Source organism: Gossypium raimondii, chromosome 12 (genome assembly GCF_025698545.1).
Source record: "Gossypium raimondii isolate GPD5lz chromosome 12, ASM2569854v1, whole genome shotgun sequence".
NCBI lineage: Eukaryota > Viridiplantae > Streptophyta > Magnoliopsida > Malvales > Malvaceae > Gossypium > Gossypium raimondii.
Window position 1 is genome coordinate 20,281,274 of NC_068576.1, and position 17,114 is coordinate 20,298,387.

Below are 17,114 nucleotides of genomic sequence, written 5' to 3' on the forward strand. Positions count from 1 at the left end.
TTAAACGTGCCTCGTTTTTTGCTTAAACCCATATTTCGGGTCTATATTTTTACCCGAACCCTCCCATATTTCAAAGGACCGTCGAGTCGTGGCCAGCTTCTTACCATGGACAGGTCTACTCTTGGACATGCTAAAGAGTAAAGACTTCAAAACATGGGACATATACCATATACACACTTTGAGACATGTTCATTAGTGGTTTAACACTACTTTCTTTGTTTTTTCACTTTTTGTAGTTCTTTATGGGACACATACCACTATTGTAGCTTAAGGTAATATAACTTTACCGAATTTTTTAGCACAACAAGTTTTCATCAAGTAAGAGTTGTTTAGTCCACGAAGGCTTTCCATGTTTCCCTGCTAACTCTAATTCTCTTTTGGAAATTGTAGCCTCTAATGAGTATAAAGTTGTCAATCCAAGTTAGTTTCTTCAACCTACAAATACAAACCAAGTTAAATAAGAACTTGCAAATAATACCGTATAAGGTAGTGTAGAAGTAGAACTAAAAGATTGTGACAGCACTTTTGTTAAAGATGAGAGCTGCTTACTTCTTGCTCCTTAAACAAATCACCTATTGATGTGAAATAGCATGTCTCTAACCCCTGTAAGGTGTAGGACCATCAAAGCTTCCCAAGGTAAATTATCTAAGGAGAAGTTTCAATTATGTATAAATTAAGCAATCAATAAGATGTCAATGAGAAAGTTATTTAGAACGAACGAATCATGATCACAATCAACAAATATGTCATAAATGTTGATAAAATTGTTGGAAGTTTCTCCTTTTGTCCACAATGTTGCCCGTGATCGATCAAGAACGTTGCCTTCCTAGAAGTGATAGTTGTAGCTAGTGCATCCTCGCTGACAAAGCCTTGCATTAATATGGCTCCAGTGTCAACATTTTGAGCTATAGCCAACGCTAAACCTTTGTCATCCCATTTGATAACGCCTAACAATGTATCAACCTAAAATTAAAACTTAGATATTTAGGTCCTTATAGATGTGCGATTTTTCAAAATATACGTAAGTCTAAGAGAATATATATACAAAATCAATAAGATACCGCACAAGAATAACAACTTCACTATAACCATGTGTCTACATAGTGCAAAGAACTACCATATTGTATTTTCACTAGTAATAAAACAAATTTCCACAACCAATATAATTTAAACAAATTAGAGATCTAATTTTTAAGAATAAAGAACTGAAATCAGAAAACCATAGAGATAGAGGACAAGGGGCAAAAGAAAAAGGGTTTTGCCAATCACCACCAAGCCCTCAATGGCTTAGTACCTCAACTCATAGTACTAGGCAACATTTGACTCCTTCCAGAGATGGTTACCACTAATCCTATATTTTATTTTCCAGATATGTAACAATTCATACCATAATGAATAAGATTGGGACCTCCCATATTCCAGTTAATTCTTAATCACTAGTCAAAACACATAGATGAAAATAGGGTTAGAGGAATACTAATAACATTATTAGCTGTTTCAGGACTATTTTATCTTGGCCTGCAAATGCCAGGCTAACTTACCAGTAATAATATCAACATCAAATGGTCATGAGTTGTGGCAAAGAAGCCTGGATTCATGGCTAAGGCAAAGTAAGTTATTAGTGCAAGACTGCTTAAACAAATTCGAAGTTCGATAATCCTTTTCTTCTATCTGACATCTCCATTCGTTAATAGCTAATCAATCTAGCTTATCCTTATGTCTTCATTTGGGAAAGATATACTTTATTAGATAGTATTTTAACACTTCTTGTTCAAGGATAAGGGGTAAAGCCGTATAATATCCATGCTTGCAAACCATTTAATCAGTCAATGCCTTGATGGAGTAAAAGACAAGCAGATAATTACTAAAAACAGTTGGCTACTTCATCAAGCAAATGCACATTAATGAAAAAAGTACCTTGTATTCAATGTAGATATCGTTGGAAATTTTCCTCAACGAAGAAAAAACAACAACATTTATCATTTTCTTATTGTTGAATCCACCACAAACACCAGCAGGAAAGAAGCTACAAGCTTTGAAAGGAACTCTTATAGGTTGAATACAAGGGAGAGATGAAATCGCCATTGAAGCTTCAAATGTAAATCTCGGCTATGATTGCAGTTATGTCAAGCTAAAAATAAAAATAGTAAAACAATATTACTAACTAACTAAAAAAACTAGAAGAATGTCGTTAGTTTTAGTGAAAACGATGGTGAACCTCTATAAAAAGATAAAACTTGATTTTTCATATATAGTTGCTCCCTTGTTTGAACCACAACAAGAAGGTAAACCTAGCTAAGGTTGAGATTGAATATAAAGCCACACAGTTTGTAGTTTATATTGCTTCAAGGGATGAGTCATATGAGAATGAATCAAAATTCAAATTTTTTTCAGAGAACAGAATGAGAAGTAAAATGTTAGCAAATAAAAAACCTTTCTTGTATAAGGATGTCAGGCAATGGAGAAGCACCGACACGGATCTTCCCCTCTCGTATTGGTGTCCTACGAAATACGAACTGTTAAGACACTGTTGTCCGAAAATGGACACGGATGACTGGCGACCAGCGAGCGAATGAAGAAGAAGCAGTTGTGGCGGCTAAAAGGAAGGAAAAAGTTATGGAATCAGATCTGAGAAAAACTCACTTGGTGTGGCCGGTCCTCCGCTTTTTTTTGTAGTTACCTTGAAACAAAAGATTTCTTTGGCGACTTACATTTCATGTTGGGAGGGAGAGGGTGGAGGTGGCTTTGTGTTGGGATGGTAAAACAGGCGAGATGAAATTAAGAGTCAGAATGGGAAGCAAAACTGAGCTTTTGGAAGGGAATAGAATGCAGCAGATTTTAAGAATAGAGGCGTAATGTAATAAGCCCGTAATAGGGCATTACACCCAACCAAACGACGGAATAAGTAGAGCCCACGAAATAGGGCTGTAATGGCATACCCATTACACCCAACCAAACAGCACGATAGTGTTATAGGCAACAGGCGATTTTAGCAATGAATTTAATGAAACAAATAAAACAAATAAAAGGGCATTAGATTAGTGCATCTATTATAATTTCTTACATTTATATCATATAAATATTGAGAATATACCATACTTGTACATGATGGAAGGATTCAATGGTTGTCCACCATTTTCTAATTTTTATACAATTAATATTTAAGCAATAGGATGGATCTACTTACATAATGCAAAAAATAATTTTATACAATTAATATTTAAGCAATAGGATGGATCTACTTACATAATGCAAAAATAAAATAGTTTTACACACTTTCGTAACTATTTATATGATTAATATTTTAACGATTCAACCATTATATTTTATGATCTATTCATGTAGATCATGCATGTCAAATTTGATGTAAATTTAAAACTTCAAACTATTTTTTATGTAAAAATTCAACTGTTGAATATATATTAATATATAAAGTATTTTAGATCAATATGATAGAAATATCAATTCATTTCGAAAATTTACATGCATGACAAGTACAATTATATTGATAAATTCAACAGATGGATCGATAAAATATTAATCATATAAATAGTTACGTAAGTATGTAAAACTACTTTATTTTTTACACCATATAAGTGGATCCTCCCCTTAAATAATCTAATCTTTTAATTTATCAAGATATTTGTACTAGTCATACATGTAAAATTTTAAATTGATCCGATATCTCGTCATATTGATTTAAAATATTGTCTATATTAATATACATTTAATGGTTTAAAGTTTCTTTTTACATACAACAAATAGTTAAAATTTTTAATTTATGTGAATCTTGACATACATGATCTACATGAATAGAATATGAAATATAACAGTTGAAATGTTAAAATAATTGTAGTATAAAAAATTACGGAAGTGTGTTAAACCACTTTAGTTTTACATTTTACACTGGTGTAAGTGGTTCTCTCTCTTTATCTATACTAATATTTAAAGTTTCGATTGAGTTGGTGTCACCTTCAATCGGGTCCTAACTCAAGTCTAAATTTACTAAAACCCTTTATTTTTACAAAGTGGTAAATATTGTTTTGAGGGTATTTCTATATTTTTATTTTTTTATATAAAATCTAAAAAATACATACATGACACTAAAAAATAGTCATAGCACGTTTCTGTTTTGCTTCTCTAGCAAAGTTTTTTAGGATTTTTTTTGTTTTTAGTGAATAATTGTGGAATCGACGATGGCGTGATAGGTGTTTGGTTGTAATTGGTTAGTATTGGGATTTATTGGCGATGGAGAATGAATTAGAAGAGCTATTTTTGAATGAAGCAGAGGAGATTCTACAAGTACAGGGGTAGTCTAATTCACCGAAGGAAGCCATTGATTTGTGTCTGGTAAGGTGTTTCCTCACAGTGAGTGTAATCCATTTCCTAACTATGAGATGCATGATGGCGAATCTTTGGCATCTGATAAGCAGGGTTCAGATATCAAATCTAGGGGAGAAGAGATTTCTCTTTTATTTTTATTTCGTAAAATGGATCTCGAACGTGTGCAAAATGAGGCTCCATGAACTTTTAACAATCATTTGTTGGTCTTCCATTGAATGTACGATGGTGAGGATCCACCCAAGGTACCATTGATCTATACATGGTTTTGGGTACACGTGCATGGTGTTCCTCTAGCTTTTTATTTCGAAGGTATAGCATGACAATTAAGAGATTTTATTGGTAAATTCTTGGAGTATGACACTAAAAGTTTAGAAAGCGGCTTACAAAGCTATATGGGAGTGCGAGTTGAAATAGATGTCAGGCAACCCTTGAAGTGAAAGAAGCAGGTTATGTTCACCAGAGGAAAATGTTATTATGTTCATTTTAAATATGAAAAACTGACAATGTTTTGTTTTTATTGTGGGCATTTAGGGTATAATGACTCATTCTGTAAGATCTGGATGGCAAAGGGAAAAGAGGTTGTTGATATGGGATGGGATCTATCGCTGAGAGCTCAGTCAAAGAGAGCATTAGCAATGAATAACACTTAGCTAAGGGGGAAAGGTGTAGAGGTGAAGTTGGATAACTATGATTGGTATGGATTTGGATGGGGATCTTGGGAGGGGGGACGAGGCTCAGAAGGGCGTATAGATCCTGTTTTAAGGTTAAACTTAGAAGGAGATTTGCAACATAGGAGTGGGCAAATGGATATGGAGCACGATTTGGAGATTGCCCCATAGAGAATGGTAAAGGGAAGAAAAGACCGTAGAAGGAATGTGGAAGTATCAGTGAATCACTGGTGAATGAGTCATTGGGAAACTTAGATGGAAGATTGATGGACTGGGATCATCTATTATCGACAATTGTCAAAAAGCAAGTCGACCGATCGCAATAAAAATCATGTGCTGAAATGTTTGTAGTTTGGAGAGTCCACGGGCAATAAGAAGACTTCAGCGTAAACTGAAGATGTATAATTCCCAATCAGTCTTCTTTATGGAGACTAAACTAAATAAAAGAAGGATAGAGGGTGTTAGTTGGAGATGTGGTTTCTTAGATGGCATTGAGGTTTCAACTAATGGTTCAAGAGGGGATCTTTGTCTAGCTTGGAAGGAGTTGGCTATTATTGATTAACTGAGCTTCTCCACGAATTATAATGATGTGGTTATTAAAGAGACTAAGGTGGAACTGGAGTGGAGGTTCACAAGGTTTTACGGTGCTCCATTTGCTAGTGGTAGGAGTGATGCATGGGATGTGTTGAGGAATTTAAGACGTACACGAGAGTCACCTTGGCTTGTGTGTGGTGACTTTAATGGAATTACGTATTCTTTTGAGAAAGAAAGGGGAGTGCCATGGGAGGAATGTCAAATGGAGGTTTTTCATAGAGTTTTAGAGGAATGTAGACTAATGGATGTTGGGTATTGTAAAACGTGGTTCACGTGGGAAAGGCAAAATTTACCTGAGACTAATATAATGGAACGTTTTGATAGGGGGTGGCAAATGCAGATTGGATGACTTTATTCCCTACTGTGAGAATACAACACCTACTGCATTCTTATTCGGATCATTGCCCACTCCTTATACTTACAGAACAAGAGAAAAGGGAAGGGAGGAAGGCGAAGTTCCAGTTTGAAGCATGGACTTTGGATGAATCATTCGAAGGGAACGTAAAACACCTTTGGAATTCTACCTTAGGCAATATCTATGATAAATTGAAATGCTTAAGACAGGGCTTGGGAAAGTGAGCGGGTTCATTCAAGCGAGGTAAAGAAGGCTTAAAAAGGGATCTGGCTAAACTTATTGATACAAAAGTACAACTCAACTTAGAGATAAACAAAGATGAGGTTTTTTTTAGAGCAGAGAACGCATGCTAATTGGTTATGATTGGAAGAAAAAAAACAATTTTCTTTCACAGTTTTGCTTCCCAATGAAGAATGAATACGATTAAAAGTTTGAGGTATAAGAATGAGAGGGAAACTAAGGAGGAAGGGGAAATGGATGAGATTGCGAGAGGATTCTTCTAAAAGTTGTTCTCAACAAATGAGATAGGTGATACAAAGCATATTTTAACGGGAGTAGAACAGTGTTTATCGAGGGAAGATAATCTAAGGCTTTCAGTGAAGTGTATGAAAGAAGAGGTTTGCGTGGCTTTGAAGAGTATGGGTCCTACAAAAGCTCTTGGTGATGATAGTTTCCTAGCTTTGTTCTATCAACGATGCTGGCATATTGTGGGAAACGATGTTATCTCGTATTGTCTGGGTATCTTAAATGATGGTAAGGATCTTAATTTCATGAATGTTACTAACATAGTGTTAATCCTAAAGATTCCTCACCCATCGAATTTAATGCACTTAAGACTAATTAGTATGTGTAATGTTTTTTTATAAGGTAGTAACAAAGATGGTAACTAATTATTTTCAGCATGAGTTAAATGTCTGTATTGATAGTGCCCAGAGTACTTTTGTGCCAAGTTGTTTGATATCAGATAATGTGATGCTAACATATGAAAATTTGCATACTTATTGGAAGAAGAGAACATAGAAGAAATGTTATTTGGCATTAAAATTAGATATGAGTAAAGCTTATGATCGGGTTGAACGAGAGTTCTTAAGGGTAATGATGGAGTGTATGGGATTTGAGAAAGAGTCAGTGGGTATTATAATGAACTGTATTACATCGGTTTCATATTCTGCTATTGTCAATGGGAAGAGGGGAGAGACTTTTAAACCGACTAAGGGCCTTCGACAAGGCGACCCACGAAGCCCTTCTCTCTTTTTAATTTGTAGTAAAGGTTTATCCGCTCTTATGAGGATTGCATTACATGATGGTTTGATAAAAGGGGCAAAAGCAAGTAGGAGAGGTCCTCAAGTATCACACTTGCTATTCGCAAATGGCTACATTTTATTTGGAGAGGCTACTACTAATGGTACTCAGATACTGAAGGGGATCTTAAAGGAGTATGAGATGTGTTTGGGTTAGTGCGTAAATTTTGAGAACTCTACGATTTTTTATAGTTCTAATACTTTTGACGATAATAGGGTTCTGAAATCAGGATTGTTGGGTGTTCGATACTCGAATGACTCAGAGAAGTATTTAGGATTACTTACTATGGTGGGCAAAAAGAAAAAGACGTCCTTCTTAGGCTTGAAGGATTGAGTTAAGAAGTGAATTGATGGGTGGAGTATGAGGTTTGTATCGTAAGGAAGAAAGGAATTTTTCATAAAATTAGTTTTACAAGCCATTCTGACGTATTCAATGGCCTATTTTCTGTTTCCAAAAACTTTGTGTGGAGAGTTGGATAGTATTATAGCAAAGTTTTGGTGGCAAAAAGGGTATAGAAGGAAAGGGATTTATTGGTGTGAATGGGGTCACCTTTGCGAGTTAAAAGTATATGGGGCATAGATTTTCGTAGTTTAGAGAAATTTAATATTGCTCTTTTAGCTAAACATGGATGGCGTCTTATTGACCAGCCTAACTCTTTACTATCATGCGTATTAAAAGCTATGTATTATCCATCTTCTGATTTTTTACACGTCAGGTTAGGGAATTTACCCTCCTTTATTTTGAAAAAAGTATTTGGGCAGCGAGTGGTCTTCTTAAGGATAGGTTATGTTGAAGGAACTTTTATAGACATTTGTTGAATCTTAAATTGCCTATGAAAATCAAGATCACCATATGGAGGATATCGTGGAATTTTATCCGTAAGTTTGCTAACTTGTATTATAAGAGACTAGTGAATAGTAGAGCATGTCCCAAATGTGGTATAGTTGTTGAGACTCTATGCCATACTCTTCGTGAATGTCCTGTAACAATAGAGGTGTTGAAGATTTTAAATTTCGAATACGTTCTGTCTAGATTGGATTTAGATTGCTCTGAATGGGTTACCTAGGTTTTTGAAAGAAGCTGAATACCCCAAAGGCGTTTTTTTTTTGGTGCTCTATGAGCCTTGTGGATTGAAAAAGCCAAAAGAGTTTACGAAGGGAGGGTCCAATCAGACAGTGAGATAGCAACTTTCATCTTAAGGTACATATAGGAGTTTGACGGGATTGAGGCAAAGACCCACACCTTTTTTCGAGTACAGGACGGAAGGAAACCCTCGATTGGGGTGGGCATTAAGGTAAACTTTGACGCTGCGTATGAATGTTAGCAAAATAAGTTTGCTTCGGGGATTGTAGCGAGAGATGCTGCGGGGAAGGTCTTGATCTCGAAGACAGTGCACACGGAGGCTAGGTCTGCTTTTGCAGCAGAGGCTCTCACATGTTTGATGGCAATACAAGCAGGGGTGGAAATGGGATTGAGAGTGGTGACAATAGAAGGAAATTCAATGTCAGTAATTAAAAAATGCCAGACAGATCTAGTAGATAAGTCCGAAATTGGAGCATATATCAGAGATGTTCAGACGAAAAAAAATCGATTTTGGAGTATCATTTTCATACATGCACATAGATCGGCGAACCAGTTAGCTTATATACTGGCAATGGAGACTTTAAAGAACAGAGAACAGGCTTACTTGGTAGGGAGTGTTCCGGTTTATGCTCTCCAACGTATGGAGATAGAGTGGGCTAAGGAACCCAATTGAACCGCGTCTTGTGGAGGAGCGATCTATGGGGGAGAAGAACGGTCTCAATAATGAGGAGTGTGCACTGGTCTTCTCGGTGAACAGGAACTGGTGGAGGAAATTATGGTGAATGGGGAAATGGGTGCCAGTTTTTGATGATCTGACTGGGCGGTTTTCTTTTTGTTTTCTTTATTGTTTCTAGATTTTTCTTCCGTTTCTGCATTTTAGGTCTTGGGCTGTCTGCTTTCCTGGGCCTTTTTAAGGTTTTGTTTTTTAGATTTTTCTTCTGTTTTGAGTTTCTGGGACCTGGGCTTGCCTGTTTGCCTAGGCCACTTTAAGTTCTGTTTTGAAAATAATAAAAGCCCAATCTTATAAATATTCAAAAAAAAAACATAGATGATGGGATTCAAATCCAAAATATGAAGGCTACTTCTATCAATCTTATCATCTTAACAAAAGACATTTAATATGCATGTCAATTTCTTATAAATTTATTAGAAATTTGTTTTCACACACATAGTAGGTGTGTACAATGTAGTATTTATTTATACTATTATAATGTGTTTGGCTAAGTTGATTTCACTCATTAAACAAATCCCAACTCAATTGTAAAATTACTAAAAGTCTATTCCTTTTACAAAGTAACAATTGAGGGTATTTGTATCTTTTATAGTTTGGTAAATCTAAAAATACATATACATGATGAGAATCAAGTGATTCAACCTAAAACATTTTAATCTTTAATATTCCAAATTTATCATTCTAACATTTAATTTTTATATAATTTTATTATAAAATTGTTATATGATATTTTTTCATCTAGTTTATGTTAATATTTGTATTATGTTTTTATGTTATTGTTTATCATGTCTCATATTACCATATATATATTGTTTATCTAGTTTGTATATATAAGTGGAAGTTTTAAAATTAAGAATAACAACCTAAATATTAAAAATTAAAATATATTATGTAAATATTTATTTTATTATTTTGTTTAAACTTAAATTAATAAATATTTAGAAAATAGCATTCAAATGATATTTATAGTAAATTTCTTTATTACGAAGATTATAAAATGATAATTCAACTAATGAATAATAATAGTAGTGAATATAGATAGCAAATTTCATTATTATAGGATTAATAATTATAAAATGATAATTCATCTTATTAATAATAGCAAATTAATTAATAATTATAAAATTACACATATAATCACACATTTATTCATGAAGTTTTCTTTGATTATCTAACTATTAAATGATGAATTTAAGAACTAAAGTTAAAAATATGGAAATTTTCAATCACTTAGTTGTTAGTCACAATATTTGAATGACATGATAATATAACGTCATTGCCAAAATATTTAATAGGCTATGTCGTAATATTTATGTGATTTTCTAAAGTAAATTAAACTTAGTGTCAATTTTTGAAATTTTCTTCTCTGCTTATTTAATTTTGAAACTTTACAATTTGGTTATAAAATTTGCAAAATAATTAACATTTTGTTTTGAAATTAAACTTTTTTTCATATTTTGATTAGAAAAACATTTGATTGACAGTAAGTACTTAAATTTATTTGGGTGAAATGGATATCAAACAGTTCAAGTATTGAATTTTAATGGATTTATTCACCAAAATTTCAAAATTAAAATGCATAATTAACTAAATTAAAATTACAAAATAATTCTAATTTCAAAAATAAAAGGTTGAAGGCTTATTTCTAAATTTTATAAAATTTGAATGCTTATTTGAGTATTATCTCAATATATTTTAATAAAAATAAAAATAATAAATTTAGTTATTGTAGCAAATTAAAAAATATTAGCAGTTAAATTATTATAAAAGACATGGATAATAAACCGTTGATAACAAAGATAAAATATTAATAAAATAAACTTTGACAAATATAAAAATTAGTGAATAAATTATGAATTTTCAAAGTTTGGTAACTAATTTTTTTTTTAACATTTCATTATAAGTTTTGATCATATCTACCCTTTTTGATACAATGCCTAGAATTATCCATAGTTTCTCCTCAACTCATAAATAGGAGGATAATACGTTTCAACACACTTAAACCTACGTCCTCCTACATTGTCAACAATACCTATGTTAATCTAGCTAAGACTCAATCGACAATAACTAACTTAAATCTTCTTAAAAGTTAATGGTTAAAACTATATTTTATTTTTGAAAATTTTGAAATTATAGTAGTACATGGACAATACTATTTGATATGTTAAAAGATGGGATAAATCTAACATGTGTTAAACATTAGGGGTGAGCAAAACTCGATTTCACTCGAAAAAAATTTTAAATTTCGAGTTAAACGAATCGAGTTATTCGAGTCAATTCAAATTTTTTTTCGAATTTCGAGTTCGAATCGGGTTGAGTTTTCAAATTCGAATAACCCGAATAATTCGAATAAACCGAATACCAAACTATAATATTTTACATTTTTACCCTAAACCCCCAAACTTTTTTACTTCCCTGCCATCCCACCCCCCGTCTTATCCAAACTCATTTTTCCCCAAGATTTTCTTTGAATATTTTCCCCCCAAAATTTTACTCCCCAAAACTTTTTATTTTTTCCTAAACTTTTACTTCTCACCCTTTACCCCAAATCAAAAATCAAAATCATCAAAAAATCCCTAAACCTAAATAGTAATAATTTTATTTATATTCTACTATTTATATTATTAAATTAAATTTCATATTTTGTACTATTTATATTATTGAATTATTTAATCATATTGGATCTTTATAAATTTATGTTAAAATTGAATTATTGATGATGAAATAAATTATTCATGTTAAAATTTTATACTGGTATCAATTTCATATTTTATCTTTAAAATAACTTTTATTAAAAATCACATTTTTACATTTAATATATATTTTAATTTCAAAATATATAGTGATAAGAATCGAAGATAATTGAAGCTAAGCAAGCAAAAATGCTAATCAAGATATAAAATATTAATAAATAAATTCGAGGGGATGAAAGTTAATAATAAATTTGATTACAATAGGTGACAGTTGTTACAATGACTCAAAGTTATTTTTTTAATTTAACTAGAACAAATATTTTCGATTCGATTTTCATCTCACTCGACTCGATTTAAAACAATTTCAAATTGAGTTAGGATGATAAAATAGGATTCCACAAGTTGATTAACTCAAATTTTTTTTATTTGATTTGATTTGATTGGATCCTCACCCCTATTTGCGATATCATGTAATCCTTAATTTTTGAGAGCTACGTGAACAAAATTTTTATGGCCTTAATGATGAGCCCAAATTAATAATTTTAATTGTTGGATGATTGAGTTAGACCTATAACATTAATTTATGGTAAATAATATAATAATAAATTATTGATAAATAGTAGTAAATGATTAATCACATAATAGTCATAATTGATAGTATAGAAATAAAACTTTCATTACATATCATAATTTTTATAACATCAAGTGTAATTAGAATTCAAGATTTGTAATATATAATAGGTTAATTCATCATGTTGCGTGTTTAGATTAAAAATTATTAAATATAATTACTAATAAAAAATTAGATATTTAGTAAATGATTGATAATATAATAATAAATCTAATAACTTTAACATAAGTAATTATAAATCAATACGTATAACATAATGATAAATAATAACATGGGTGAACTATTCTAATAGTGACCCAAATATTAGGGCTCCAAAATTTCTAGTATTACGTTGGGCATTATTTCAAGAATTGTGTTCAATGAATTTCAAGAAATTTAGAAATGATTTACATAAAAAGTATTCATAATGGAAATCAATGTAGAAATTGTTGGATGTGAAAATGTGGGGAAAGAGACCAAATTGGAAATGATTTGAAATTATAAGGATTAATTTTTACCGAGAGAAGGGTAAAAGTATAATTTTCACCAACTAAGGATAATTATTAACGGTTAAATTTGAATTATAAGATTTGAATTTGACAAAGTGCCTATGGTTGTGAAGAAATTGTGCGAAGAGGTAAAATTAGGTAAAATAATAATTTTACCATCTAAGGACATTTTGGTCATTTCTCAAGAATTTATCATTAGAAACATTATTTGAAGAGACATTATAATTTTGGGATTGATTTTTAGCCATTAGGTGTGATTAAAACATGGTGATTAAATGTGGACCACACCTTAGTGTTGAACTTGACTTTTTGACTTTGACCAATTTTAAATGGAGGATAAATGAGAAGAAGAAGAAGAAGAAGAAGAAGAAGAAGAAGAAGAAGAAGAAGAAGAAGAAGAAGAAAGAGATTTTCTCATCTCTTCTAAATTTCAACAGCAATGGCCAATCTTCTCTTTCATTTCTAAGTGAAACCCCACTTAAAACCCAAGTTTCTTTTGTTGAATATTGTTAGAAAACACTTTTTTTTCCTTCTTTTCCACCAACACCATCTTCATTTAAGATCTAGGATTTTCATTAGAGAGGGAAAGATTGGTTAGTGAGAGAAAATTTCAAATCAAGGTAATAAAGTATGTTTTCTTCATTTCCACCATGTTTATTTGAGGTAATTAGTATGAGAAAGTTGTTAGACAGTGTATACTAATAATTTTGTTTATATTTATGTGATAAGAAATGTTGATTGGGTGGAGAAAAAACCTTGGAGAGATGAATGAAAGGATTCAAGTGTTGAGAAAGAGTAGCTAAGATTGATTTTGTGCTATAGTGCATCCAAGAGGTAAGTACCCTTGGATTTCTTAGCTTTTTCATTAACATGGTGATTATGGTTTTGTTTAAGCATATAAAAAGTTGAAATTAAATATTTGTGTTGAAGGCTTGTGACCATGGCTGAAAATGTTGAATTGGATAGTTAAAATTATTTGGTTGTTATTAAGAAAGTTTTTCTTAATTAAGTAGAAGTGAATTAAAAAAAAGTGTTTTGAGAATCTTCAAGGCCATGGTAAAAATGTGAAAAATTGTTGACATAAGATGAAAAATGTTTAAATGTCATAATTGAGCATTATTTTTAAATTTGATACAATAAAGCAAAATAGTGGTAAAAGTGGAAATTATTCAATAAAGTGGCAAACCATGTTTTGTAATATCCCAATGTGGATAATGTACAATGTTTATAAGTAAGTAGTAAAAATGAAGATGTACATAATAAGTGTCACTAGTAATATTTTCAAGAGATGCACAGAAAGCCCTGTTGAGAAAAAGGTTAATGTAATTATAAATGTGCATAATTGTTTGAATATGTTTTAACGATAAATTACCTAAGTGATAAGTGAATTAATATAAAGTGCATGAAGTGACTGTTGCAAGGCTTTAAGAGCCCTTGAAAAGTGAAGAGTCCTTGAAATGTGAATTCCCTTATAAACATAGTGAAATAGTTAGGGTACAATTGGTATGAAAACAGGGATTAGCATGCATGCATTGTGTTAGAAGACAACGTTTTGTTTGAAGATAGTGATTTATGCCTTATGGCATAGCACTTATGGTCAAAGTGAGGGCCCTAGTGTTCGGTGTGATGGTCGGATTGCATTTTTAGGCAACAAGTCATAGTGTTAGGTCTAAATTTGGAGTATCTGAGTCTTATTGTGCTAGCATTTTCTAAGGTTTAAGTGCTTAAATTAATAATAATTGGACTTATAAAGTACAATATGTGTGTCAAATGAACATGAATAAAGTAGTATAATTAAAAGAAAAGTGATGAAATGTATAATTAACTAAGAATGTAATTAAGTGTGAAAGTGATGTTACTAATAGGTGAAATTAGTGAAATAAGAAATTAACATTAAAGTTCTCTATGATTAACAAGTGAAGTAAAGTTGAATGAAAATTTTATAAGTTTTGTAATAAGATAAATTTGTAAACGTTGGTGAATAATATGCCTAATTCGACTTAAAGGACTAATGATTTAGTGATTCTATTAGAATGCTTAATAAGTGGGAAAATGAGTTATTAAATCGTAATTACCTTAAGAGTGTAAAGTGAGTAAGTGAACAAACACACTCTTGAGTCTTAATGAATGAACCAATAAGTGAAGAGAACGATACTATTAGTAATGAGTGAGATATTAATTTATATAAGACTCAACACTAAGTTGAAGAGAGTAAAGTAGGATATCCTAGTGCACTTTATAAGCTCTTTGAACTTAATGGGTTGGTGGTTTAAATGCACAGTTGGAAGACCTTTCTTAAAAGCTAGAGACCATGTGAATGAAGGATCATATTCTCATGTGATGTTTGAAGAGACAGAGAAATTAAATTTGTATCATTTGTGTTAGAAGAGTTTGAAATGACATGTACTTAGACTAGGTGTATTTTTTTTTCTAAATTTGTAAGTTCCAGGAAATGTATGAGTGCTTTTAACTTTATTAAAGTAAGGTTGAGTATCAATATGATTTAATCATGTTTTTAAGATGATTTTAAGCTTGAATGTGTTTTGATATTGTTCTAAAATGAATTGATACTTAATGGTATGCTATTGAAATGGTTGACGGGTGTTTTGGTTTAGCTTAAAGTGGTTTTAGGCTACTCTACCATTGTTGTGACATTTAGCATACATGTCGTGGCATTGTCCCTCATAATGTTGTGACATTGGGCATGCAGAGAGAAACGTTGGGTAATACAATGTTGTGACATTATGCAATGTCACAACATCATGCATCACATTGTCTCCCACTGCATTGTTTTGGGCTTTTTAAGCTCTCCGAGTCCCGTGCTTAGCCCCAAGCACCTTTGATCTCTTACATATGGTTGCTAAAGGTGTTTTAAATAATTTTTTAAGCTTGTAAATTGATTTTTACTTGTTCCAATGATTTTATGAAAATGTTTTAAAGTCAAATTTCTTAAATATTAATTCGAGTTTTACTTTTTATGTTTTTCGGTAGCCTTTTGTATTCGTCCCCATCATTAGGACGAGTATGGGGTGTTACACACTTTCATTTTTGTCACCCAAGTATAAAAACTTTAAAATTGGTCACTAGCGTTGGTGTCATTGCTTTTTTGGTTACTCCATCTTTAAGTCACTGGTGACTAGTTAACGTAACAATTGTTTTTGTCCACATAGATCTCCAGCAAGATCATGTTTAATTTTTTTTCCACATAAATTTGCTTTCTTTTTTCAAAATTCTAGGAAAGAAGAAAATAAAGAAGAAGAAAGGGCACTAGCATTGTCAGAAGTTAAACTTGTTCTTGATAAAGTATTGAATTCGTGTCAGTTTATTTGTTTTAATCATATATAAGATTTTGTGGTTAAGTCTTAAATTAATATCCTTATGTTAGAAAATTACTAATTAGAGAGGTTATGTAATGCCCCAAAAATTTTCAGTATGACATCTTGAATTGTTCTTGGATCGGACTTGATGAAATTCCAAGAAAATTTATAGAATAAGTCAGATAGAATATTGTGGATATGAAAATACGATAAAAGGACTACATTGTAAATTTTAAAAGTTTGAGGGCTAAAATGTAATTTGACCAAAGAAGGAAAATGTGAGCTATTATTGATATTTTCACATTATAATAAACTGGAATGTGTATTGGTGTGACAAGAATATCTTTTGGACAAAAATTGGAAAATATTTAAAAGTGTAAGGATTAAATTGTAAATTTCACATTTTACCGAGGAAAAGGTAAAAGTTTACTTTTCACCATCCAATGACTATTATTAAGATTTAAATGTGATTATAAGATTTGAATTTGAAAAATAAATAATTGTTATGGAAAAAGTGAATTTTGAAGTAAAAAAGGGCAAAATGAAAATTTTACCACTTATGGGCATTTTGGTAATTTCTTAAGTATCTATTTTGTAAATATCATTTTGATGAGAAATTTGAATGTGGAATAAATTTTGAAGCATTGTTTATGAATTAAATGAAGAGATGGAATGTGGAGAGAAATTCTTTCTCTTCTTCCCCCAATAAGCTATGGGTCTCCTTGATGGAGGAGAAAATTCCTTTCCTCCCTTTTTTATATTTTCTTCAAGTTTCTCAAAAATCTAACACCTGAACCTTGAGTTTTTGCTAAAATCAACTAGAAAACCCATATCCAAGCTTGAATCCACATTCAAATCCTTTATTTCAACTAGGGTTTATATGGGTTTTGAGAGATAAAGATTCAT

At 31.6% G+C, this 17,114-nt stretch overlaps 2 protein-coding genes across 2 annotated transcripts; one reads left to right on the forward strand and one right to left on the reverse strand.

The window, feature by feature from the left end:
- Positions 1-630: 630 nt before the first annotated feature.
- On the reverse strand, positions 631-9,100 carry LOC105763505 (histidine biosynthesis bifunctional protein hisIE, chloroplastic). Its single transcript, XM_052625661.1, is given in 4 exon segments — positions 631-813; positions 816-963; positions 1,918-2,131; positions 8,951-9,100. Coding segments are annotated over 3 exon segments (456 nt in total). The 5' UTR covers positions 2,086-2,131; positions 8,951-9,100; the 3' UTR covers positions 631-673.
- LOC128035466 (uncharacterized) lies at positions 7,012-9,019 on the forward strand. The gene is made up of 2 exons (XM_052625212.1): positions 7,012-7,414; positions 8,616-9,019. Exons 1-2 carry the CDS (start codon positions 7,012-7,014, stop codon positions 9,017-9,019), a joined length of 807 nt encoding a protein of 268 aa, XP_052481172.1.
- Positions 9,101-17,114: the final 8,014 nt, after the last annotated feature.